Source organism: Anabas testudineus, chromosome 8 (genome assembly GCF_900324465.2).
Source record: "Anabas testudineus chromosome 8, fAnaTes1.2, whole genome shotgun sequence".
Lineage (NCBI taxonomy): Eukaryota > Metazoa > Chordata > Actinopteri > Anabantiformes > Anabantidae > Anabas > Anabas testudineus.
Genome location: NC_046617.1, coordinates 14,052,245 through 14,079,784, shown reverse-complemented (window position 1 = coordinate 14,079,784; position 27,540 = coordinate 14,052,245). Strand labels below are relative to the sequence as shown.

Here is a 27,540-nt window from a genome sequence, read left to right as displayed (position 1 = left end):
CTAATTCACAGAAACAGTCAGCGGTGATGTAAACATGTTAATTAATTTTACTTTAGCTGTTCTCGTCTCCAACAATAAGTTGCACTGTGGATGAACTTTTTCATCTTTGCATCCTAAATCGTCTTTGTTCGGCTGCTCGGCGCGCTGGATTGTGGGTAAGACGGCAGCCTGCCGCCATATTGGTTTTTCCATCATTCTGCACCGGTTGAAGGAGAGATCCTGCAGCCATGAGAGGAATCCGGGCTCTAAACAATCTCCCCGTGAGTCCTGGCGTTTTTCGGTTTGGTCTGAGCTGTGTAACCGACAGGACGTTCACTTTGCTCGGTGTTGTTCTCGACCTGCCTGAAACATAAAACCGCATTCAGCGGTATTTAGCCCTGTGGCTAGTTAGCTTGCTAGTTGGCTAGCTCATGCAGCTTTATCTAACATTTCAGTGGATCACGTAAAATAAGTTACAGCTGGATCAAATGTTACAAAAACACTCTCAATGGATAATTCCCATATATTGATAGACAGATAATGTCCTACGTGTGCAGTAAAATAACCTATTGGTTCGACTTAGCTTAGCCGCTTGGCTTAGACTCTTGTGGTTCTTTGATTAGCTCGACCTGAAGGTCATCACCGAAATGTGTTGGTGAAAGTGTCTTTAAGCCACCAACACCTTTGATTTGGTTTGAGTCTGGTGACATCCTGATAGTTTATTGACCATCACAGTAACTCCAGGCTCTGTTGACACGACACGGGCTTTGTTGTCGTGGCCTCAAAGCAGCTGAACTTCCACGGGTCGTTTCACCCTCCTACTTTATTATAGGCTGACATGCTAGAAATGGAAATAGTCATGTAGTGCACAGGCACCGACGTGTTACTTGTAATAAATAACAAATAACTGATTATGATTTTATAAGTTAATGAAGAATCAGCTTTTGTATTGTATCATAAAGAGATGAGATGAGCTGAAAACTACAGCTCCATCTGATTAGTTGTTTGTTTGTCTGAACAAAAAATATATTCAGTCTAAAATGAAAAGCAGGATTTGTTTTATATTTGAGAAGATTAAATCAGTAATGTCTGCAAAATAAATATTTCAAGATTAATCAGTCATCAGAAGAGTTGCAAATTATGAATCTATCGATCATGATGTTGCAGTTTTACCCACTAAAACAACATATCTACTTAGCCGTTTTCACATATGCACTCTCTGAGCTAAATAACTGGGGCGTTTGCATTCTCACATGCAGCTCACCGGGTAAACTCTGGACATATTTAGGGTGTGAGCACATATGTGAAAGCAGCTCTTGAGACCATTGAGTCTACAGTTACAAATTGCTGATATGTTGTGGAAAATTTAATCTAGAATCTAACGTCCTCATACATTTATAAGAGATAAAATCATCCAGCAATGTTTGGAAAAAGGAAAAATTATTTAAACAAACATTATAGCTCTTTCTTATCATGTATAGTAAGAGGGATTAAAAACAAATCATTTTTGCATTTCATAGGCATTAACAGAATAATGCTAACATCTTAAAGCAAACATAAACAGTGGTTAAGATGTCTCTGTGTGGAGGACTTGAGCCAGAGGGAGAAAGTAAATCTTTCTTTCTATTTAAGTGGACTTTCTGGTTTACAAAACGTGAAGCAAGAAAAGTTGGCTCACGGTCTTGGTGTTTCACAGAGGAAACACTGGTAAAGTAGTAGCTGTTTTAAATTTACTGTCTCCACTTCTTACAGAAACGTTGCTATGCCACTGCCGCCAGGAGGCGTGAAGCACTTAGTGAACCCCTCGCAAGCTGGAAACCGCCTGCAGCTGCAGCCCTCCCTCCTCAAAATGTCCAGGTAAGCACAGCTCTCATTTACACATAAGACTAATATAGAACAAACATTGTTTAATTGGAAAAATACAGGAAAATTGCAATGTTTGTTTCTTCAGGTTTCCAAGCTCCCAAACGGTCTTGTGATAGCATCACTGGAGAACTACTCCCCGTTGTCCAGTGTGGGTGTGTTTGTGAAAGCTGGGAGTCGCTATGAGACTGCGGAAAACCAGGGTGTCTCTCATGTGCTGAGGCTGGCAGCAAACTTGGTAATTTCTGAATGTTTTTGTGAACATGTAATGACTTCAGGGAAACCATTTGTGCAATAGCTTGATTGCTTTCATGAGTGTCTTCAATTAGCTTTATGGGTACTGTGAAATACTGTAGCAGAGATGCCATCAGATAAACTAGTAGAAGTGATAGCATTTAATTTTAGAACATTTCAATAGGAAACAGTTTTATTTTACTGCAGTCTTTAAAGAAGAATATTCACCCTCAATTTGCATTTCTTACATCTACTGCATGCAGTTGTTTAACATAGACATTTCAATGTTTTTGTAGACTACCAGGGGTGCATCTGCCTTCAAGATCTGTCGTGGTGTGGAAGCACTGGGGGGCAGCCTTAGGTCAGTGAGGGTACTTTCTGCACAGGCACACAAAGACAATCCCTGCTTGTTGTGTTATAAATAAACCAATACCATAACCCACCACACTGAAGCAGCTGCCTTTTGTTTAACCACAGTGTGACATCATCAAGAGAGACCATGGTCTACACTGCAAACTGTTTGAGAGATCACCTGTAAGTGCACTTATGGTCATTTAAAGTCTGTGATGTTGTTTTTACTTACTCAAAAATCCATGTTGGTGCCTCATTATGTCTTTTATTTTTTGCCCAGAGATTCATTATGGGAGTTTTTGGTCAATGTGACCACAGCTCAAGAGTTTCGGCCATGGGAGGTGGATGAATTGACGTCCAGGGTGAAGGTTGACAAGGCTCTGGCTCAGCAGTGTCCCCAGATAGGTTGGTATACAGAGCAACCATTCAGTTTCCAACCGCTTTCAGTTTCTCTATGGAAAGTACATTATGTCACATCATGCATTAGCACTTGAGTCACTCAGTGCACTCCATCAAGCGATTTTTTTATTCATCTCCAAAGCCAAAGCCAACATCATCAAAAAGCAATACTGAACATATCTGTCAAGCGTAGGTCCATCATTTGCTGGAGTTGTTTTTGCTCCCAAAACAATAAATCAAAAGCCACATGTAGCTGTTCGTTCTCACTGGGACTGGCACACATGTGGAGCATGATTTTAGTTCAATCCCTTGGATCAACCTCTTGGATGCCCAGCTGAATATCAGGTCTCTCCTTCATTTTTTCCTGCAGGGGTCATTGAGAAGTTGCACGAAGCTGCGTACAAATCCGCCCTGTGTAACTCTCTGTACTGCCCTGACTACATGGTTGGTCGTATCTCCCCTGAACAGGTAATGTTACTGTATTTTTACTGCATAGAAATAGTTAAATGCGTGGTGTTGGTGGAAATCTGTTGCCAGTTATGAGTCATTCTCTACCTTTTTGAAGTTAGCAATGACACATCAATATCGAGTTCAGAATTTGTTAGATTGGACATAGCTCTTACATCCTCCTCCTTATTCTGTCCCTGTAGCTACAGTCGTTTGTTGAAGACAATTTCACCACCGGCAGAGTTGCTCTCGTAGGACTAGGTGAGTGTTTACTACTGCTGTCTATTCAGACTATTGATTCACCACAGCTGCTCTCCTTCCTTTTAAAGGTTCGTTTATCAAGGCTTTATTTTACTAATGACTAGTTGTTCCTCTTTCATATCAGTTTTATCGAAGTAAATAACAGTAAAATTAATAGTTTTGCCATGTGTACAGTACGTGCAAGCAAATGCTGCACGTTTTGGCATGCCTGTGTGGCAATATGTCATGTTATTAACTTTGTGTTATAAAGTTTTTATTCTGGAAAAGATAAGATGCTTGTGTTCCACTTTGTTTGTTAAAGTTGGAATTATGTGACGTATATGATACCAGGTGTGCAGCACTCTGTCCTGAGGCAGTTGGGTGAGGGTCTCCTGAGCGCCCGCAGCGGACTTGGAGCCCCTGCCGTTAAATCTGTGTACCGTGGAGGTAAAAGCTTGTGTTTAATAACCATATTACACTTAAGAATGATCACTATGTTATTGTCATAGTGGTGTAATGTTTATGTGTGCAGGTGAGCTGCGGGTGCAGAACAACGACAAACTAGTCCATGCACTGATTGTCAGTGAAGGTGGTGTGTCAGGTAGTGCAGAGGCTAACGCCTTCAGTGTGCTGCAAAGGATCCTGGGGGCCGGGCCACATGTAAAGAGGGGCTCAAACATCACCAGCAAACTGAGCCAGGGCATCGCCAAAGCTACCACTCAGCCATTTGATGTGAGTTAATAAAGAAATATAAAAAAGTTATTTAGCATTTGTTTTTATTCTGGATTACTGTGTTTCTTTAGTTATAAACGCAGATGACTTTGGATTTTGTTTCAGGCCACAGCCTTTAATGCCTCATACTCTGACTCTGGCCTGTTTGGCGTCTATACCATTGCACAAGCTGACTCTGCAGGAGAGGTGACTGCCAAATTCACTTATTCCAAGACAAATGTAACCTCATTTAAAATGTACAAAGATGCTATAATCTGCATTTCACTGAACTGCTGCTTGTTGCTGTCTTCTGTGTAGGTGATCAAAGCTGCCATTGCTCAAGTGAGAGGTCTGGCGGAGGGAAATGTGTCACAGGCTGACTTCACCAGAGCTAAGTTAGTTCACTGGGAAGCAGCAGTTTTACAGTATAGCAGGAACACGTGTTACAGATGGTGTTCTCACTGAGCTGCTGTGCTTAAAGACAGTTTAAAAGAATAGGTGCTGTTTGTTTGTGTCTCTGCACAGGAACCAGGCGAAAGTGGAGTATCTGATGTCACTAGAGAGCTCTGAGAGCCTGATCGAGGAGGTTGGTGCTCAGGCTCTGAACGCTGCAGCATACCAGCTCCCTGAAACTGTTCTCCAGGCCATAGATGCTGTCACTCAAGATGATGTGGTCAAGGTGAGTGTGTTCACTGTAGAGGGAATTACCGTACATCATACTGAAGTCAGAAGGTGATGATGGGACAGTCTGTAGCGTCAATATTAACTAAACCATGTGGGGTCTGACCAACTCATATATAATTAAAAATGTATTGTGATTGATTTTTTTTTTTGTGGTGTCCCTATTGAATCATTTGATTCCGTCTCTGTATTGTTTCTGTAACACATTTGCCTTATGAAATCACAGCCTTACCTTTTTCCTCAATTTCTCCACTTGGAGCCACATTTTACAGCTAAGGTGTTACTTCAGGGATGGTTTAGAGTGATAATAATCTAATTATGTCACACTGTTTTTCTCCATTTTTCATTAATAAAGAGACAAATAAACTTGTTCTTTAAAAGGACAAGTAGGCATTTCATAGATCAGATTGCATTTTTACAAACACAGTATGTAAAATATGCAAAACCTGTCAACTCTACTATACAGTGCATATTTGTGTGTTTAATAATTAGTAATTAATGAAACAAAAACAAACATGTAGTCACAGAAACTTCACTTTTTTGTCTCTCACACCTCTAAAACTGAAGATATGACAGTATGTGTTCTTTCTTTACAGGCTGCAAAAAAATTTGTGGATGGCAAGAAGACCATGGCAGCTAGCGGAAACCTTGTTAACACGCCATTTGTGGATGAAGTATGAAAATACAAAGAACCATTCATTTTATTTGGGCATGTTGTGCCTGGTCGCTTCAAAAGCAAAGAAGACCTCATACAACCTCCTTCAACGATTAAATGTCTGCAATGATTTGTAGTGTGTATAAGCACCAACAGAGCCAGAGAATCATTATGCAACGTTTCTTCTGGGATTTTTGTCTTCTGGGATTTAACTGTATACCTATGTAAATTAAAGTGACGGCAGAAATAACAGCTGATTGGTGTTTGAATGTGTGTGTTGGAGTGAATCCAGAGGTACTGTACTGTAGGTTTTACTGTAGTAGCAGGAGCGTGAAGGTTAAAAAGGATGTTAGAGGAGGCAGTATTTGAATCACTTAAATACACCGTTCCATTCATTAACCAACAGGGGGACCCTAAAGCACAAAGATGACTTGCAGGATTGAGTATATTGTTGAATATTGTAAATTTTAACTTCTACAACCTTGGTTTTGCTTTGCAGATATAACAATGATGCAATAACTATTATGTACATTTTAAATTTAATGAAAAAAATATATACTGTGAAACAGTGTTATAATTGATGAGCAAAAGTATGCGCATTCAAAATTGTTGCTTTAGTTAAAAAATAGATTTACTGTAAAACAAATTGGTTTTCTGTCAGTGGGCAAAATGATTGAACGACTCATTTCAGCTCTACTTTTAAGAGTCACATTGTTAAGGAACATGCTTTATGTAAGCTTTAATGCAAAAAAAGACGTTAAAAACTCAAAGTAATACATCAGGAAACATAATTTTAAAAAAAAACGAATACATCACAAAACAAAGCACAAGAGAGCATCTGAGGTAATATTTCACAAAATGTTTTGAAACAGGTCTACACATTTCACACAATAACTAGAAGAAAAACTATGGAAGACAGCAATTTACAATGGAAATATTTTAAAAAACAAACCAGAAAAAAATATTTTTGAAAAGATAAGAACGGAGATAACCACATTTATTATGTTTTTTTATTATTTTTGTTTGTGTTTCAGTGGGGGAAAATAAATTAGTACTATTTCAGAAGCAAATATCAGACTTTTTCTGCATTTATTCCATAACTGTAATTACTAGTTACTTTTTAAAATGCGATTAATAATATATAATACAGTATAATGCTTAGATGTTATTGATACAGGAATACACAAGCTACCCAACAGTACGTACAGTAATTTACATTTTAAGACCTAAAACAAATAATCAGTAAAGCGTTTAAACTCCATTTTTACTAGCTGCACCATTAAAGCAATTAACACACGGATTAATCTATAACTGTGATATTATCCCACTCTCTGATATGAAATCAGTCCGTAATGATATTAATAAAGAAATAAAATCATAAACATACTTTTGATACTTTAGGTAAGTATTTTGTTTATATTTAACACTTGACATTGCACGGTGTTGCACCTCTGGGCCTCATATTAATTAATTAATCAATTAATGAATTAATTATATCGATTCATAATTTAATAGTCACACCCACGCAGGCACGTAGTATCGCGAGAAGAGAGAGAGCGACCCCCCCTCCTGAACGAGAAGACAGGCGCCGTGTGTGACGCTGCGTGTGACGCTGCGTGTGACGCTGCGTGGGGGTGTTTGTTCGCCTGATGTCATTTGGCAGAAACGGAGGCTGAGCTAACGGTGCTCGTACGTGTGGAAATCATAACAATACCCTTACCGTCTTACCGTCCGGATCGGGACTGAGAACGGCGCTTGTTGAGCTGCGTGAAAGTCGAGCCCACTCCCCACCGTGGTCCGGAGCAGACGGAGAGGAAGAGGAGGCGGTGCGGCTGGCTAACGGACTCCGAGAACCAGATGCTATTCCAGCGGAGACGGGGAACGGGCTTCAGTGAGCAGCAGAGGGTGATGGGTTCTCGTTTTCCAGACGGCTAACGTTAGACCTTCCCAAAAAAAAAAAAAACACGGATACGGCGGAGTGAGGGGGGCTTGCTTTGCTTCTTCTGCACCTCCGTTTGTGTGTCAGAGCGTCTGAAATGCTAGCGCAGGCTCGGTCTCGGGCGTCGAGCAGCCTCTGGGCCGCAGCTCGGCTCACCGAGCCCGAATCTGGGAAGTAGCTAGCTAGCTCCCTGCTAGCCGCAGCTGTACCCGATGCTGCTGCTGCTGCGGTGGCTGCTGCTGCTAAACGGATCCGAAAGACCACACAAACGGTTCAGGGCTTTGGTGCCGAGTGAGCTACACTTTTATCGTACTGAACTACAGCGAGCATTTGAGATGTGATGCTTTTGTGCGACGTTTTTGAGCCTTTTGTAGCTGGAAGCTCTCGCTTGGCTTACGCGAAGGAGCTAACGTTGCTGCAAAATGCACAGCAGAACCACAACAGCAGGCTCCTGTTGTTGAAGGGGGCGAGGTTAGACTGATTACAGCCCACCCTGTGTCTCTCACTTGGACAACGACCACCGCATTTCCCCACATCGTTCATCAGCTGGCGATATGGATAAACTAACGATCATTTCAGGGTGCCTGTTTCTGGCAGCGGATATCTTTGCAATAGCCAGTATTGCAAACCCAGACTGGATCAACACTGGTGAATCAGCAGGTAAATGAAGCAGCCACATTAGAAACTACTGCTAATGTTTGGTGCACTTTATCCAGATCTCCTGGGAGCAGCATGTGCCCACAGATAATCTCCACAACAAAGATGTGTCCCATTGTGTGTGTGTGTGTGTGTGTGTGTGTGTGTGTGTGTGTGTGTGTGTGTGTGTGTGTGTGTGTGTGTGTGGAGGGTTTCATCTGCAGCAGCATCTTTTGTTTTACACAGTGCATATTTACATCGCTTGTTAAGCATTTCTACTATTTCTGTAGCTGCAGGCTACAGCTTATTCATATTTTATGACTTTAAATTACCTGTTTACTTTCTGTAATGTCAGAAAATGTTTTAATTGAAGGCTCATTACACTTTATCAGACCTCAAAGTGATGTCCTTCAGTTGCATGTTTTGTCTGAACATCACTCTAAAATCCTATGATAGCAGATTTACAATGTTGTGTTTGAGAATAATTACTATTATTGTTTATATCACTAAAAATGACTCAAACAACTACTTAGTTTGCTTTCAGGAACTTACAGTGTTAGCAGTTTCTTAGTTGTGTGGATTTGCTGCTTTTTTGTTTTATCTTGTTCCAAAAAATGTTACCTGGGTTTTTAACTGGTCAAAAAAAATTCAGGTTGAAGACTTCACAACATATATAAGGAAACTGTGACATTTTGTGCATCAGTATATTCCAATAGATGAGTCAGTAATAGAAATAATCATTACTTCCAATTTTCTCGCTGTTAACTGACTGATTTTAAGACTTCATCTCAGCACTTAAGGTAAAGTCATCTCGGTGACATGACATTTAATTGAATCTAATCCCTGCTCCCTGCTGATTTTGGACAGCAACATGTGCCGTTGGTCCTCTGTTTTATTTGTGTCAGTCCTGAAAACACATTCAGGCTATTGATAGACAGCTGCTCCTCTTTGTTCCCTCTGCCGGATGACAGCTTAGTAACTGGGTCAGGGAGGGTTCATCATCCAGCAATACACATTCACTCTGTATTAGCTCAGCAGAATAAACAATGCATATAAAATGATAATGTGTTGCAAAGAAAATGAGTGCATCTTCTATAATTCATACTACATGATTGTTTTTGGAAAGCATGAATGAATCTGTAGTTACATTACACTATTGAGGACAAGGTTCTGAGCATTATGGTGCAGTTCATCTACAATTAGCACACCGAAGACCCAAATCAAGCGCATGGTAACTGCCCAGAGAGATCCACAGTTCTGTACCTGCATGTCCAGAAAGCTGAACCTTTGCTATATTTAACTACAGTGATGTGGTGAGTGAGGGTGGTGTTATAGAGTGGGTGTTTTACAGCAAGCAGCTTCCACCTCTCTGTCTCTTCTCTCGCTTTTCGTCACAGCTTTCAGTCCCTCTCTTTGATGATTGTAATGTGACTTGTCTTGGATGGTTTTATGAGATATCGAGGTGTTAGACTACTTGCATACATCCCTTTCACACTCTTATTTTCTCATCATATTGAGAATGTACCAGCCCCTGGGTTTCAACCCTAAAGTAATGTAGATTCATAAGCGAGATGTTATTAGTGTTATTTCGTCTAGAAAGGAAGAGATTTCTGTTTAAAGTACATCTTTTGTGTAAATATTTGACGGTATGTTTCTGTCTTTATATGCCAGTAGATATGTAGCTTTTTTAGATGATTTTGTTATTGGGAAAGCAGCTGAAGATTTATTTTAATGATTCCCTGCTGTTGTCATTGTACTGATAGTTGGAATTTAATTCAGCGAGAGTCGTACCATGTGTTTGCCTCTTCTTACGTGCTAGTTTATTATCTCATGTTAATATGAGAATCTGTGATGAGCCCCCCGGATTGCATTATGTCCAATCAGCTGACCTCTGATTTCCAGCTTTGTAGTCTTACTAGGGGGGACAGTGTCTGCTCTTGTGGAGCACAGCATATTGTCTTTGGACTTTGAACATGGAGAAAGAGATATGGCTCACCGTGCAATTAGCATTGGTCTTTGCTCAAGGAGTGTGTGGCCTTTGGGCTCCAATTTTGGCCAAGTGATTTGATGAAAGCTTTTTTGTGAACTAATCAATAGTAAGTAAACACACTGTGCAGCCATTTAGCACTGATACTTGCTGTTTTTACACATAACAATGGACACAAAGCTTTAGGTTAAGTGACACAGAAAAAGCTAAACCCCTGGATCTACATATACTAGAAACGTGACAAAGGAAAAGTAGGACTACTCCTCCGACTAAAGACAGAATGCGAGTCCATGACACCTCTCTTACTTGAGTGTGATATCCTTGGGCAATAAAAAGATAAAGTTGATTTCCTGTGCTAAGCGTCAAGACAGAACAATTTTTGCAAGAGTGTCAGACACAAACTGTGATTCCCAGCAGCTCAGTTGACAACGACCCTCCTACAAATGCTTGTCACCACAGTGGATGTCATTCTCTAGAGCTTGAATAGCCTCTAAAACACACTGTATGCACACACCCACTTAAAAATGCTAAATCACATCCAGGTATAGACTGACTTTAATCTCACCACTGTATCCAGGGACAGTGATGATTGCAGATTTACATATGTAGCAACCTCCCATGTAGCTTTTGTAGATAATACGGAAATTTTAAAACGTTTTACTTTTACTTAAAGCAATAGGGTGATAGTCGTGACATGGAGATGCTACTGGTTCACTTTTTAAACAGGTGGTTTCTTAAATGCATTTTTATTATCTTCATTTATCATTGATTGTAAATAATCACAGCACCTCGCACATTTCCCTCACAGTGGAAGATTTTATTGCTCTAATGTGATATCTGGAGAGTATAAGTTGTGTAATATTAAACAGACAAATTGAATTTCCATAGAATACTAAGGAGCTGCATCACTTCACAACAGGGAATCACAATTGTTTGCACAATGCAAGAAACTGCTGCTATAGTTATAGCTCGAGTCTGATATTATCTAAAAGAGATGCAGTTGGAGAATGTTGGTTGTTATTTTAGGTATCCTGTTTCAAAGCACAAGGACGTACAGCGTTGCTTATAGAAAGGAACTGAAGCCAGCCCCAGCCAATATCATCCAGTTATTCAGTCCAGCCTCTTCAACTAACAGGCAAGGAAAAAAAAAAACACAGCACAGTGTAGAATAGGAGACATGATGAATTTTACAATCTTCAGGCATAGATGGTGCACTTAGTGACATGGATTACCTACAGTGAAAAGCAACTAAAGAAAGAATAAAAGCTGCAGCTGAGAAACTCATTACCTGCAGGTCACCCAAGTGTTAAAGTTGCAGCAGCTATTTCTTTGATTGCTGCAGACTGAAAAGTTAAAGTGTTGTTTACATAATTTACTTCTCCTTAAGCTCTGCAGGACGGTAGAACTGTTCTGACAATGATTTAACAGCTCCATCTTATTCTTGCGCCTGCTGAATATGAAGGAAGAACTTGTAAATCTGTCCTAAGATTTCCTTCATAGCAAATTAAACATGTATCTTGTCTATAAACCTTTATTTGCATTAATGGATGTACTTAGATTGCAGGAATGCAAAATTCATACAAGCTGTCAAAAACATCTTCCTGTTACGTAATGGTATATCTTACCCGCAAATATGTGAGCATATTGGTTTTAGTCTTTCTCAAAAGCAGTGTTTTGTGTTATTCTTTGTTTTTCATATTAAAAATTCATCAGGAATATGTGCAATCTAAATCTGTTAATTCTATTTAGATTTATTCTAGTACAAATACAGACAAAGCAGTTTTTGTATATAAATTAACATCAATATCCCAAAGGGAATTTGACTGGGAGTCATTGACAGTAATCAGGATTAATGTCTCTTAAGAAATGACCATGACATCTAGAGTAATGTTTACTGTGACTCTGCAGTTATTGTCACTTTGCTTCACTATTTTGTGATCATTGTTTTCATGCATGTTGGTGCTTGTCTCATTTTGCATATGCAGGTCTAGCATAGTTTATGTGCAAGTTGGGACACCTGTGCAGCTTTAGTACCCCTACAGTGTAAGTAGGCCCTGTAAAATCCAGCAGCACCAGCAGTTGTTGGCTGCCCGGAGCTTGCCTACTTGCCGCCCACCACAGTTCAGAGGCCTGTTTGACTCATCCCTCCAGAGCTTACAAACATCAGCACCCTCTATGCTCCACTAATGACAGAATCATCATGCTGAAGATGAGCAGACATGGCCCTCATTTCCTCTCATTTGCTCTGAGACATGGTGAGAGGAGTGTTTTGATCATAGTGAGTACATAGCTGGCTGCAGGGTAACAGGGCATGATCGGGGCGCGATAGTGATCTAAATGGAGAATTGGCCGATTTTCTCGGTAAATGAGAGGGAGAGGAACCATGTGAGTCCTGTTTTATAGCGTAAACATAATGGATTTAGGCAGTTTTTGTTTCAAGCGAGCTCTGGGAATGGTCATAGCATCTATCTCCCTCTTATGTGAATTAAAGCACAATTGTTAAAGCGATGTTTACTGTTTAGGAGCATTGTCAGGGTGAATCTGTTGGACCAGAGAGTTAACCTTTGTCAAGCTGTGACCATATGGGTGTTTACAGTCAGATGTAGAAGTTGGGCTTATTGTACTAGTGATGTGCCTCAACCGTGTTAATGGGCTGGGGCCATATGGCTCTGTCAGACGGCAATATGGCTCTGTCAGACCGCAAATGGCAGCATCGCTCTCACGCTGCTTGTGATTTCTTTGATCAGTATTTATCACCCACAAGTGAATTGTGACTTTGCAGCTTTTTTGTGTACTAGTTGATGCGCAAGGTAAGGTTACGTAGGTTTACCCTTTTACAAGGTGCTCCCTTAACTCTGACTTTGTCTTTAGATTTCTTTGACCAAAATCTTGGTCTATAGGTCATTTCGTACTGTGATACATACAAGTGTATCACAATATAGCAAATTTTCTATTAAATTAATGCCTTTGCCTTTCTTATATTTTTTTTATTAAATGTACAGCAGCTTAATTGTACTTTTGTGGCTCTCATCCATAGACTATCCATACTGTTTAACTAGAGTTTTGTATAGTCTTTGTGTTTGTGTCTATTTTATCGACCAGTGTACAGCATAATTAGCAAAATATCAGTTTCAGACCCAATAGGCTGCAGTGACAGCTGGTTAGTTTAGCTCAGAATTGAAACGAGAGAAAAGGCTAGTCGGCCTCTGTCCAACTACCAGCCCAGTAATTAACACAGTAGGTCGTGTTTGTTTAATCCCACACAAAGAAACATAGTGTAAAAATAAAAATTCATGCAAGGTTTATGGGGGTTTTATGTTTGGCTTCTTGGTTTTATGTCTGTGAGCAGTTGGCAGTTAACTACTGCAATTTTTACACTAAAGTTTTTGTTCAGATTTGAAGTTGGATTTTGTTGCTCTTGAGGTCAGGTCAGCTTGATAAGTGCTTTATAAATAAAGCTATTTTTTTATTATATTAGAAATATGCACCATTGTTGTTTGAGCCAGGCTAGAACTTTCTTTGTGGTCCTGCTTGTTGACTTGTTTACCTTTATCCATGTACCATAGCGTGCCTGCCTGCTGTAGGGGAGGAATGCTACTGAGAGCTAGTTAAACAGCAGGAGGTCAGAGGATCCAGGGGAAATAGTTATAAACTGGTGCCATTAATTGCAGCTATCAAACTTTTGCCTGTACCCAGCACCAGTCCCTGCTTTCTTCTTCCATTCTTTAATTCGTTCAAGGCTTCTCTGTGATGTTGGTCCGACTGCGTGAACAGGCTGTTGAGTCATCCTCTGAACGACTCAGGTGCCATTTTTTTTACATGAGCCTTAACCTCCATTTTTGGAGAATGAATGAAAATTGAATTGCCACAGCAAGACAGAAATCCTTTTCTACCTGACTACCTGTTTAAAATAGAGTGTGCTCTTCTGATTTTACTATTCCTGTATATATGGGCTTTTTTTGGCCTCTAACAGGTTATGTAAATCCTGCAATTCTGATTATATGGTTTAACTTAAACATCTACAAACATCGATAACCCCAAACCACTGCCATTGTTTGTTTGTTGGGAAGGGCTCATTGTGTTTGGTTGTTGCTGTAAAAGCAGTGTTTTCACTGGTTGTTATAAAGGCGACAGGATTTCCTCTGGACAAACCACCCAGCACAACCCACCACGCCCATGGACTAAAAGAACACTTGTTTCACAAAGCATTTTAATGCTATAGACTTACTAGCATCTTATATTTACTGAGTAAACATACACAGGCTATAACATCAAGATAATAAAATGCCGGGATTCAGGTGCCAGACAAACCAAGTAACAAGCTTGACCTTTTGAAATTCCAGCTAGCACACTTGTCTCATGCACACGTCCACCCTCCTGCTAAAGCCACTGTTGAACTTTTATGATCTCGCCCACACAGGCTTTCCTTTTCAGTGAATGTGTGGTTTTGTGGTCAGCTGAATGAGTATTTACCACCCGTTAATTGTTCTTTTTTCAGATTATGCCTCTAACATGTATAGAAAGTTATGCCTTAGTATTATTCTGTCTCTACACCATTAAAATTCTCAGTTTAGAATTAGCTTAGTCACACACAATATATATTTAACAGTTTTGGGTCCTCATTTTGTTCATCTCTAGCACACGTGTAAACACAACCCAGCAACACGTCACTCAGACATGCATGAAGCACAGCCCATTCTTCTTCACATACATTATCAGTGACAGATGGGCAGTTTGTCTCATTCTTCTGGCCAATCCTATCAAACAGATTAAATGTAAATTTTCACCACTGTCACCTCAGTCTCAGCTCTCATACAATCTGGAGCAGACCTTCTTGAAGGAGTTAACTATTAGGGTGTATTTATGGTTCTCTGTATTTATTGGTCTCTCTGTCCCTGCTGCTGAGCAACCTACCCACAAGATGATGATGCCACCACCATGACTCGTTGCTGATATTGACAAAGGCCTTATTTGTCAGAGTACACAGTTGACCTCTAAGTCACTCAACTAAGCATTAGATCCTGGTGATTTCAGACATCTTCCAAGTCACTGTTATTGAGCTCCTGTGAACACTCTATTCACTCAATTTGTGTTATGAGTAAATAAAATATTATTCTTTTTTTAGTTTCAAATAAAATATCCAACGTAGTAAAATAGGTACAGATTGAATACCCATATAAATAAATCCACTACACATTTTTATCCCGTTGAAATGAAGACCTCCTATTCCCTGTGTTCTGTTGCTTACTGTCCACATTTCTTTGCTAGAGACCTGCGATCAGCAGAGTCCTGAATGATACTACACTGTTTTGCTTACTCAGGTAGACGTTTCCCTTCAGTACATGCTCTCATTAAATGGTATCCCTCCAGAGTGGTTGCACCAGTAGCACATGTTCCTGCCCTGAGTACTATCTATCACACTTGTGCTCTGCTCATACTCAATAATTGATGCATTGGTACAGAAGACGGTTTAGTGATGTCATGTTTTGTGAAAGCAGATATGCAAACTTACTCATTCAAACATCCTATATCTTTGGATGGAGGAAGGAGATTTTAAGTTTTTTGCAGAGTAATGAAGGCTCAGACATATTACTGTACAGTATAGAGATATTAAGCCTTTAAAGCTGCTGCAAATTTGTCTCTTCATGCAAATTCTGACAGTTTTTATTGAGTGACGTGCGTGGGATAGATTCAGTAATTGGCAGGACTTGTGCAAGAAGTGGAAGGATAAATGTTGGCCACTGGTATAATTGGGCCTACCAGTGGACAAATTAAAGGAGCTCTTAACCATCTTTTTCAATTCCTTGTCCTTTACTTGTCCCTTTTATTATCACAGCAATTCATCACCACTTTACTGCTTGTCCTAAGACACAGTGATTTGCTCTTGTGTTGTTTTCCCTTGCAAATTTTCTTCTCCTTCCTTGTTCTCACTCTCTGTGAGGTCTAAGTTTAAGGTCAGCTATTCCAATGTTTGCCTCCATGTTGACAGTATATATAGGATTCTGTCTCTATGGTTGCAAGTTCATATATTTGTTTATGAGCTTTGTATTAACTGTGTTGCTTTGAAGTCTTATACATCAGGGCTTTCTAATCTCTGTGCCCTGAACTGTGCAAGGCTAAAAGGAATCAATGTGATTCAGCACAAATAAAAATGGTGCGATTACTTAACTTCATTGGCTGTTTTAGCTTTAATTAACTTATACCTTTGCCATCGTCTTATCTCTACAGGGCCTCTCAGTGTGCATGTGCTCTTACCCTGTCACAAGATGAAGACAATTCATTTTGAGAGAGAATTCAATAAGAAAAACATGAGGGAGATGCAGTGCAGTGGGAAGTGCATATGTTCCAATATCCAAATGTTAGAATCTGCACTTTATATCCTCTCCACTTTGGCCTCTGAAATGATAAATTAATAATGATGAATAAAAATTGATACCTCATCATATTTCACTCTGTCTCTGCAGGTGCTCTTACAGTCGGCCTAGTTCGTCAATGTCAAACCATCCACGGACGAGACCGAACCTGTATTCCGCCACGGCTGCCTCCAGAATGGGTCACCACACTTTTCTTTATCATCATGGGCATCATCTCTCTCACAGTCACCTGTGGACTACTAGTGGCGTCACACTGGCGCAGAGAAGCCACCAAATATGCCCGCTGGATCGCCTTCACTGGCAGTAAGTGACTGAGGCGATGACATTGACACTGAGTGAAAGAGGTTTGCTTTATTAGACTTGCTGTCAGCACATTTTCCCTGGAGCTGTCTCATTTTCTTCTTTGTTTGACTTCATCTGGCATGCCATAACCTTTAGAAAATCACCTTTGCCGCATTACTATATTCAGGCACACTCTGCTTATGGCAGAAAATGCTAAAAAGCAGAAACGCGGTGGTAGAATCAGTGTGAAAATTGGTTTTAGTCTAGTTAATTTACATGTGTAGATGATGCATGTGACGTCAACACATCCGTAGCTGTATGCAGGACTTTGTGTGTTTCTGACAGAGGCACGAGGACCTGTGTGTGGGTGTGTTTTAGTTTTTTTTGCATTTTTTATCCCTTTTTTTTTTGTTTTTTTAATGCATATTTGATGACTCCATTTATTCGCTGAAGCTTATTTATTGAGTAATGTATCTTGTCTGGTACCTGAGTGGGTGGCTTATGTGCCACAGCATTTCTCTAGTGTTTTCTCTGCCTCTTTCCCTTGACACTTTGTTTTTTTTTTCTAAACCTGATTGCCATATAGATGCGCTTCCAGTACTCGATAATAACTCAGCATTTGTCCTGTGCACTGCGGCCAGGCTGCTTTCGTCAGGCTGTGTGGGAGGGTGGAGTTTGATTGGTCCGTTAGTAAAAGGAATGGAGCCTTGAGCACAGTTGTACAGATGGAGCAGTGGCATGAGAAGCCACAATGCTCTGCACTGTATTATTGTTTGAAAGCTGGGTGCATTTTCCACGACACTGTGACTTCTTTGTCCTAGTAGACAAGTTCATTTGCATGTTTTGCCAAATGCAAATTCATGTAAATCACATAATTAGGTTTTGCAACTTGTCGTAATAATTTGGAAATACCTAATGAATCACCTCTCCCCATACTGTCTGTCCGGTAAGCAAGAAATCTGTGCCACAAGCTATATTAGAAAGGCGTTGAGACATTGTTTGACTATCGCACTAAAAGGAAAGTAAGGAAGTTGCCATAGCAACTGTGAGCAATTGTCACCCTTGTCTCCCTGCTAAGCTTGTGTTTGCTGTATTAGACAAGAGGTATATTATTAGTACAGATTTTCCCTCCCAAAACTGGTTTAAAGCGTGATGAATATTATCACTTTATGAGGAAATACATTTAGGTGTAAGCTAGAAGAAACAAGGGAGAGAGAATTGTGATAGTAAAGCATTGCTTTTTCACTTTTACAACCCCCATTAGCTGGCACTTTAGTGACTGATGGTCTTCCATGTGGCCCCTTGTACCTCAAGAGCTTTTTTCAAGTGGAGGACAGGAGCAGAAAGGCAAAAGTGACCGAGCTGAGCTGTGATGGTGAACACTTTTTTCTGCGGTGCGGTAGAGAGGGTGAGAGGTTAAGTGAGGAGATAGAAATAGACGGGAAGGAAGGGAGAATAAAACAAAGCTGGTAGCAAAGAGACGGGGGTGGTTCATTTGGGTCAAACAGGTGATAGAGATTGAGAGGAGGTGGGCGGTCTTTAGTGTAACTGGCTCCAGGCCACCAGCACCTGAATGGACAGCTTTGTACGGCCAGCACAAGCCTCCCTCTGTGTCTATATACACACACACCAGCAGTGTTTCTTCAAGGTTTGAGGGCCAGTGGGGGTGGAATGGGATTGCAGTAAAAAAAAAAATATATATATATATATAAATATATATATATACACATACACACACACACACACACACACACACACACACACACAGAGACAATACGTTAACAGTAACTGCACAAAATAAATGAGGTAATTACTTCTCTGGAGTTTGCTGACTTTGTGCGCGTTCATTTTATGTAAAACCGCTTTTTTCAGCACAAATGCAACTTTAAGTCTGACTTGCATTTTGTCAGTTTAACTAAATATAAAGCTTCCCAGAACCTAAAGTATAGTAAGTAAAAATTACAGAGGTACCTATGAAAATGTGCTATCTTCATAGTAATGTTTATTTGTTTGGGGCGACATGTATCTCAGTTGGTAGTCGTCTATAAACCCCAGGGTCAGAGGTTTGACTCCTGGTTCCTCCTGGCTACATGTCGAGGTGTCCTCGGACCAGACACCGACACATCACAGTAGCGCCATCATCTACTGCAGCTGTCCAAACAACAATTTCCGCAAGGTGATCAAAAAAGTATTTCATTATCATTATTATCATAAAAATGTTTAAGGTTCCAAAAAATGCAGTTTCACAGTTTTTACACAACAGAGAAATGAAAGAAACACAGCTATTATATCGTCAGCTTACATGAAGCCTTTTTAGAACATGTGTTGTTCATTGAATTACTATGAAAAGAGCAGTAACGTAAGGTTTAAGAATCCTGAGATCCTGTGTAAAAGCTTTCTCAGCTTGTTTCTACACGATTTATAATTAAATTACTCGTTCTATTAACATAACATGTTCAGTCTATTCACCAATAAACACATGGACTCCAGAGTGTTAATATTTCATTACAAAAAACACAACGGAAATCAATGAAAATTAGTTTGGACATGTGCAATTCTCTCCCTTAGACCCCAAATATTAATCACAGCTGCAAGTGCCAGTTTTTATTGTCAAACAATTACTTTTGCCCATAAAAAAGAAACTTTTGGATTACGTTTCTGGATATTGCAGTTTGCAGCACTTCAGTCAGAGTTTAAGACAACCTTTAGTATCAGCATACAAAAACAATCTCTCTTTATATTATAAGATAATTCTGTACAGTATAAGAACTGAAGGACTGGAAAAAGACTGTTTTAGGTCAGTATCTACCTTTATAAGCTAACATCTGCTGGTTTGTTGAAATTAATATGCAGATGTCATCAATTAGGCAAATTTTACTGGTTAAAACACTGTAGTAATGAGTGTTAATGAGGAACAATGCTCTTGTGGCTCTTGTTAACGTCACTGGTCAAGATTAAACATGTTTGTTAGATAATCTTGTCAGGAATTACATGAAAGTGACTTTATTTGAGGCAGTAAATTGGTGAATCATGCCTCTGTGACTTGCTGGATTATTTATTTAACTGCTCAACCTTTAAAATCAATTTAAATGTAAAAATTTAGTTATTTAGATTTTTCCGGTGAACATGATGAAGCAGTGTCAGTACGCCACAGATGGCTCTGTGTTGAGGAAACATGGAACCAATGGTACATTACCACTGAACCAGCACAACCCATCTCAAACTGATTGAAGAGATTCAAAGTCAATCTAGTGGATAAATTAGGTTGTTACATTAGCAGAGAAGGAAAACAGAGTAAAACACTAGAAACATGATTTGTGTTTGTATTTATCAGTTTAACAGTTTCAACAACCGAGCATAATAAATAAAATGTATGAATAAAATAAATAGTACAGGTAAAAAAAAGTTATTTGATAGATGCGAACAGTGATGTCTTTTATCGTATACTAGATTATTTTATTTTACTTGCTATATAAATCAGAAAATTAGCTTGCTTTTTATGATCAAAAGTATAAAATACAAGCACATTTAGTTTAATAAAAAACATAGAAATGGACATAATCAATAAATTGACTGTAAAAACAGCTGCTGGTTAATTTTCTGTCAATCAATTAATCAACTAATTGTTGTGGTGCATTTCTTTATCACTAAGATTCTCCAGCAGCATGTTAAGGCACGGTATGTCATTGGTTTAGGCACTTAAATAGAAGCAGTGGACCATGAGGTGCACTTCAATTAACTTTCTGGCTGAAGCTTGCAGGAATAATGCTGAGCCACAGATTTCTGGCTCCACTTTAGCTTACTGTCCGACACATGCTTTTACAATCCCACCCCACTCCATAGATAAATACATGGCCGGAGCAATGAGCAGGCCAGAAGACAGCTTATACCTGCTGCGATGCAGGTTTTATCATACAGCGCTCATTCATGCTCTCAGATAGACTGGATGTGAGTATAGACATTAGCTTTACAGATCTGTTTCTGAATATATTAGCAATTTCTCACCACAATAGCAGATTTCTATCTATATAACCCATCCCTAATGAAATATTTAATCTCTGGAGTGAATTGTTGATATCTTCAAGATACGGAAATGTCTCAATCTTAATCTTAATATTCACATTGCTGTAAAACTGTGGACTGTTTCAGCTGCATGTTCTGGTTAACAAAGCTATTAAAGGCAACAAAAGTGAGGTTTTTTTAAGCCCAGGAAATGTCACCGTTCAGGTACTGAGCAGCTCTGCAAACTGGCACAACACAGTGAAAAATGTAAGCTAAAAATGGCTTCGTGAGCTGTCACCACATGGGCTACACACTGTTGAGTCAAATAATTATACACAGCCACAGTTAACTTGAAAGAGCTACCATACGTTATGTTGGTGTCATACTTAAAACAAAAGAAGAAATAGTGATTGTGCTCTTTAGTGCAGCAAAACAAGGTTATTTTTAATCAGATAAAGCTATTCCACAAATTCTGCAGGACCATTCATCTGTGATTCACAAAAGTCACAGTTTGCTTTGCTGTCGAACGTCACCGAGTGTTACGTAAGTGGACTGAGAGCTAGACCCAAGCCTTCAGAAATAACATCCTCAAAGGAAGCAGAACATAAGAGAGCCTTTCTAATTAATGACAACCTTGTTATTCAGTCGACTCACCTACTTCCTGGACAGCACAATAACACTTCGTAATGACTTCACCCCTGACCTCTGCTGTGCTCTGCAGCTACTAACAAACCTCACACACACTGAGCAGCTCTCTGTATTTTTTTTTTTTTTTTTTTTAGATGGCTGCCTCTTATGAATGTAATGGCTCTCAGCATGCGGTCAGCACAGCAAGATAATTGATCCCACTGGGTTTGATACAGATTTGAGAGCTCGCAATTGTGTCCATATGCACCCAAGCAGAGTTTACATGCACTGTAGTAACGTGATGACTCTATATATTACTGAGTACATACAGTACAGTATGTCCTCAACTCCTGACCTCTATTTGGTAATGGCTTTTTGTATTAATGATATATGACTCTACAAATGAGCTTTAGTAGTGTGTGCAGCTTTTCCTTACAATGTGATTGTGACTTGTGAATTGGATTTGCGTCTTCGTTCTGCTAGCCTTTGTTGTGGACATAAAAAAATCCAGTTTAGCAAGCACATGATCAGGAATGTTTTCTAGTCTCCTACTCTGATTACAGAAACTAGATTTTGACGTTCTTGTTTAACATGTGCATTTAACAAATCAGATGATAGTGTAACTGTTATACTGTAATTTAATGAGAAAGTTGGGAACAACATCATTCTGTTGGTGGTTCAGGTTTTGAAGTGGAAGGTGTAAAAAGATTATTTTTCAAAGTGAGTTTTCTCCTTTTCTTTACTCTCACTAAAAAACACTTTACTTTTAGTTTGTCTCATGACGTAAATATGCTATCAGTAATTTCTTTCCTGTTATGTAACATCCAGCTCAAGCTGTAGGAAATGACAACACTGTCAACATACATGTGGCTTTCTCAACAGCCTGAGGAGTTTTTTTTTTTTTTTTTTAAATGAGCAAAAGCTTTTTCAGGATTCAGCTTATTTGCAGTGAATAAACTGAGCTGGATGTGGCTGTTTAGAAAACGTGGAACATAATTACTGATTTACACTTTTATGCACCTCGTGCACAGACTCCAGCCAGACTGCAGTGTCTGACCTGTGCAGAGGGCACAGTGACAAAGGAAACAGTATTTCAGACAACCTAGTTTTTTGCCACTTGAGTGTGTGTGTGTGTGTGTGTGTGTGTGCATGAGCATTACATATTTTTCTATGTCTGTGTTTGCATTTAGTGTTATATTGTATAGTAGATCACACAATCAGAGAAACCTAAGATACAGCTGAGAAGTAAAAGATGTTAGTATAATACTTTTACCTGTTGTGGTTGTACATGTTGTTTAACTCAAAACTACTCACACCGTGGCCTAACTGTGGGTGTGGGGTCAGAAAAAGTATAATTTTAATGAGGCCAAAAGTAGATGCTGCTGCAGTAGATGGCTAATTTACAGCTCATATTAGACTATGGTTTATTTTCTATGGTGTATTTTGTTGCTGTATCTGAGTCTTGTTAGCGTGTTATTTTGTTTATCCCCTCAGGTTGGTGTGTCTTTAGTAGAACAGCTAATTATTGTGTTTTTATTATATTTATTTTAAGCACTTTAGGACACTGACAGGTCATGGTTATTGTCAAGATGCTCAGGCTTAAACAAAGTGTCATCAATGTCTCTGTGTGAAAGATTCCCCTTCATTAGTCAGTGTTCAGCTTCACACTTACTCAGTCGCATCTCTCCATTTTAATCTGGCACAGCAGGTAAAATGTGGCACACACACTGTAGTGTTCACTATTGTCAGTAGAAGAGAATAAAATCTGCTGTTGATTGTAGAAAGTAACAGCTCCAGCTATGATAACAGACCTTGGTGTTTAGAAACCTTACATAATTAAGTGCTCCCTTCTAATGGGGACAAAAGAGCAGTTAGTCTGGGAAATGAAATTGCCAGATGAGCCTGTCAGAATTTTCTTGGTCTTCTCTTTCTGTACATTTCATTAATCCTATTTTTAAATTCATTTGAAACATTAAAACAACATAAAGGTTATTTCACAGAACATTTTTTCGAGCAGTGTCTCTCTCCTACCATCAAGTCTGCTTGCTGTAACTGCTCCTTTCAAAGACATTTTAAAGGCACCATTGTTTCTCGCTAATTAACTTGCTAAAATTGAATTGAATCTGAGCAACCCAAGCCTCCTGCTGAGTTGAGTGAGTTCATGTTTCATTTTCTGCATTTTGCTTGGAGTCTAAAACATAGGCTGAGGTCAGACATGTGTGTCTTACAGTATGTACCAGTTTTAACTATCTTTAAATCATTTTAGTTTTTAAAAGAAATGATTGCACCTTCTCTTATGAAGACATACTGTATGTAACATTACCAATATTTATTTAGCTTGTATCTTGGTTTTTAACACCTATACTTCAACCCTAAAGTTTAATACTGCAGAGTGTAAAGTTTAGATTTTATAGTTTATGCACTAATAAATAATAAAATAGTATGATTAAAACTAAATTGGATTTTAGATCTTTTTTGATTGGCCATCTGATCCAAAACACAAAGGTAGAAACATTATATATGTACTGTTTTTTTTTTGCATTTAAAAAATTGATTATTCAGTTCTCTGAGGCTGATTTATTTTCTGTTGATCAAGTTGTTCCAGCTCCATTAACTGTATTATAGTTTGTTACTAACTGCTGTTAAATGTGTATACAGTAAGTGCAGGATACGAGGTCTTAAAGTAAAGGGTTAACCTTTTTTCTTTCTTAAATCCTTAAATTATAAATCAAAAATCATAAAAATCTGTGTGATGTGGTTTCTATGTAGGATTCAACCTAAAATCAGAAATCTGTGCACAATCACAGGAAACCTCCTCACAGTAAATTAACATTTTCTCTCTCTCTCCTTCTTTCTAGTGATCCTCTTCTGTATGGCGGCACTGATCTTCCCCATAGGCTTCTATATCAATGAGGTGGGAGGCCAGCCGTACAAGCTGCCCAACAACACGGTGGTCGGCTCCTCGTATGTGCTGTTTGTCCTCTCCATCTTCTTCACCATAGTGGGACTGCTGTTTGCAGGCAAAGTTTGCCTCCCTGGCTGAGGTCTCGGCCGTGCTCGCTTCTGAACTGAAACAAGAGGCTCTGCAAATTTTATGGGATTTACAAAAACACACAAAGACTGAGAATCAAAAACAACAAACTCTGGTCAGAAGTCTGAAACAGGGAAGTCTCTTATGTGTCGAGGGTCTGCGGCACCATGGAGTACCTAACTACTAAAAGATGCAAACAAATAAACGAACGAAACACTACGGGAGGACTTGGGCACAAAAGGGTGGAGGAGTGTGAGAGAGGGCAGCCGAGGCTGTCGCAGCACCCTGCCACTGTCGATTTAAAATATGGCCGTCTCTCTGTTGTTCTGATGGAAAGGCTGCTTAATGTGCCGCTGTCAAGGCAACCGTGGCCGCAATGCTGGCGCACATTTCTTGAGGACCACTACAGCCAGTCCTCAACTTGACTCACGGCCGCCCATCCTTCAGCCCTTAGCACACATTTGCGCCATCACGACCGCTCCTGTTGCTATTTTTGGCTTCTCTTAGCTATTTCAGTTGTGTGTTTTTCTGTTGTTGTACATTTTGTGTTCTTGTTTTTTTTTCTTGCACTCCTGTCACCCTTCCACTGAAGTATTCTGAGTGTAATTGAGGTTCACTGAACTGAACCCTTGAGGGATACTGGGGCATTTTATGCCACTTCGGCTTTAGAGCGGGGTTTATTCTCGCCTGTCGCATCACACGGCCCCAGGTGTGTAGTTGGGGAGAACAGCTGTGATCACAGCTGTCTGGGCCAACACACAGGCTGCTGTGGACGAAAGGAAGGTGCAGGTGTGCCACCTCTTTATCTCCAACCAGCTCCAGCTCAGGAGCAGGTAGCAACAAGAGGTGATGTCTGTGGGCAGCAGAACAAGGGGTCAAGTACCATAATGCAGGAGAATGCCACTCAATGTAAGACCTTGCATAATGTTATTTACGTAGACCAGAAAATAGCAATAAAACATAAAGGAGTATAGACAGCTGTTTTGCTAAGCTAAATCCATGACACTAATGCACATCTTTTGCCAATAACCAGTAGACTGTGAATTTAAAGAATAATCATCTGAATATAAACGCACTTCTTCAATTTGTATTGTTAATCTCAACCCTGTAAAGTACAACCACAAGCACAGTTTTCAGAGTATTTTTCAAAGATGTACATCTTTGGGTGTTACATTATGGAGGGGTTAAGATGATCTCATGTATCACTAATTATAACCAACAATAATGACTTTTATAAATAGGAAACAAAGTTAGATAAAGTGCAGAAATAACATATGTTAATGCTGAAAATTGGTGGTATTCTCCTTTAATGCTGGACATGAAAGAAGCAAGCCAGGAGTGTGTTTTTCCTTTTTCTTTTTCTTTTTTGTTTGGTCTTTTGTACAAAAGTGAAGGCAGTGGGGCTGCAGGTCAGGTCCATGCATGGGGCTGTGCCTCAGTGTGCTGCTCATGATGCCAGTGAATTTAACACACACACACACACACACACACACACACACACGCACGCATGTATAATAACCATGTTAGGACTACACCCAACAATATTTGTCTTTAACAATTAACATTTTCTTTTATCTTTTTTTTTTTTTTACATGACTTTTTCAAATTCCTTATTGCTTACAACAACACTAATAATGTTTTTTTTTGTCAGTACAAACAATAGAATATCTAAATGACCATAAATGCAAAACACTATTACTACCGTAATTTCAAAAATATATTAGCTGGATGTTAATTTGCTGTGTCCACCTCATACAAAACAGACGGATTTTAACTTGGGGGATCAAGATTTGAAACTATAGTTCCCATAATTTACAGGCTATGTGGGTGTGGTCTATACGACTGAACTCAAAAATGTAATGTTTTCAGGAAAGTTCTAGCATTATGACAAATGTGTTTTTAAGAGGGTGTTTGTTCACCGTGGGCAATCGAAAAGACTGTATGTGCTTCACAGATTTGACTCATGACTTGGAGAAGGAGTAAAATGTATTATAATTTTTGAAATAACTTTTTCTGTTGTAGCTATTCTGAAGTACACTAATTTTCCAAATGCATTATCCAAGTCACAGTGGATTCACATATCTTCCATCTCTGAGATGAGGTTTGGTTTATACATAAGTGTATTTACAGTTGACCCTGATGCAGCAATGCCTCCACTAAAAAGCCTAATCAACTTATTGTTTCTGTTCTTCTGTATCTACATACAAAAACTCACATATAGGCTCATACTGTATATGTTTACACTTATAATAATAACGCCATCACTCCTCAAAAGTGTGTGTGTGTGTGTGTGTGTGTGTGTTGAATAAATCGCAGAGTCAGTCACTAAGTCTTAGAGTTTTGTTCTGTAATTCTGTTTCCTGCTCGGCTTTTCTTACTCTCGGCCTGATGATGTATACTGCTAAACTATACACTCTGCAGTGGCCTGTCTTGGTTGGATCAGTATTGTGCCATGACCTGTTTTTGTTTTTGTTTAATAATGTACAGACACAAAAGGCAGGATTTGTGTATTAGGAAGCACTGTGCATTCAACAGTATAGGTTACAGAAATAGAAGCAACACAAATGTAAAAAAAAAAAAAAAAAAAAAAGAGAGAGAACTTCTTACCTCATTGTTTTTGTTTCTGCTATTATTTTCTAATGGTGGCAACGTGTGCCCTCTAATTTGTCTCTTGCCTTGATCGGATGTCTACACATAAAGCCTATGATCATAGGAAATTATTTATCACTGAATAAAAAGACAAAAATGGGTGTGTGTTACTCTGACACAGTCTGCTTTATTGTGGGTTTTATTTTTTGCAGATAATGTAATCATTCAAATCAACACATACAGTACTTCAGCCTGCGAATCTGCCTGCTTCATTAAGTCTGAAGAAACAGACACAAACCCACTGTGATTCAAGGACATCCAACAGGGATGCATTAGTCAAGGGCTGTCTGCGTTTTCAGGGTACATCTCTTAAAAGCTTTACAGCTTTACTACCATGCTTCAGTATTGACAAGCAATAGAGATTCAAATTGGAAAAATATTTCTACGTTGTCTGCCCACCTTGATCTCAGTTTGATGATTAGCACAGTAAATGTTTTGACCCTGGTATGGAGT

General features: G+C 39.3%; 2 protein-coding genes across 2 annotated transcripts; both read left to right on the top strand.

Annotated features, from left to right (window-relative positions):
- The first annotated feature begins 135 nt into the window (after positions 1–135).
- On the top strand, positions 136–5,815 carry LOC113163231 (cytochrome b-c1 complex subunit 2, mitochondrial). Its single transcript, XM_026361667.1, has 14 exons — positions 136–260; positions 1,732–1,836; positions 1,931–2,080; positions 2,373–2,437; positions 2,554–2,610; positions 2,708–2,832; positions 3,197–3,294; positions 3,477–3,534; positions 3,865–3,960; positions 4,046–4,245; positions 4,351–4,431; positions 4,543–4,619; positions 4,750–4,903; positions 5,502–5,815. Exons 1-14 carry the CDS (start codon positions 228–230, stop codon positions 5,583–5,585), a joined length of 1,383 nt encoding a protein of 460 aa, XP_026217452.1. The 5' UTR covers positions 136–227; the 3' UTR covers positions 5,586–5,815.
- A 1,391-nt stretch (positions 5,816–7,206) lies between these two features.
- Positions 7,207–27,203, top strand: mosmoa (modulator of smoothened a). The gene is made up of 3 exons (XM_026360748.1): positions 7,207–8,159; positions 16,587–16,799; positions 24,266–27,203. Exons 1-3 carry the CDS (start codon positions 8,054–8,056, stop codon positions 24,448–24,450), a joined length of 504 nt encoding a protein of 167 aa, XP_026216533.1. The 5' UTR covers positions 7,207–8,053; the 3' UTR covers positions 24,451–27,203.
- The last annotated feature ends 337 nt before the right edge of the window (positions 27,204–27,540 follow it).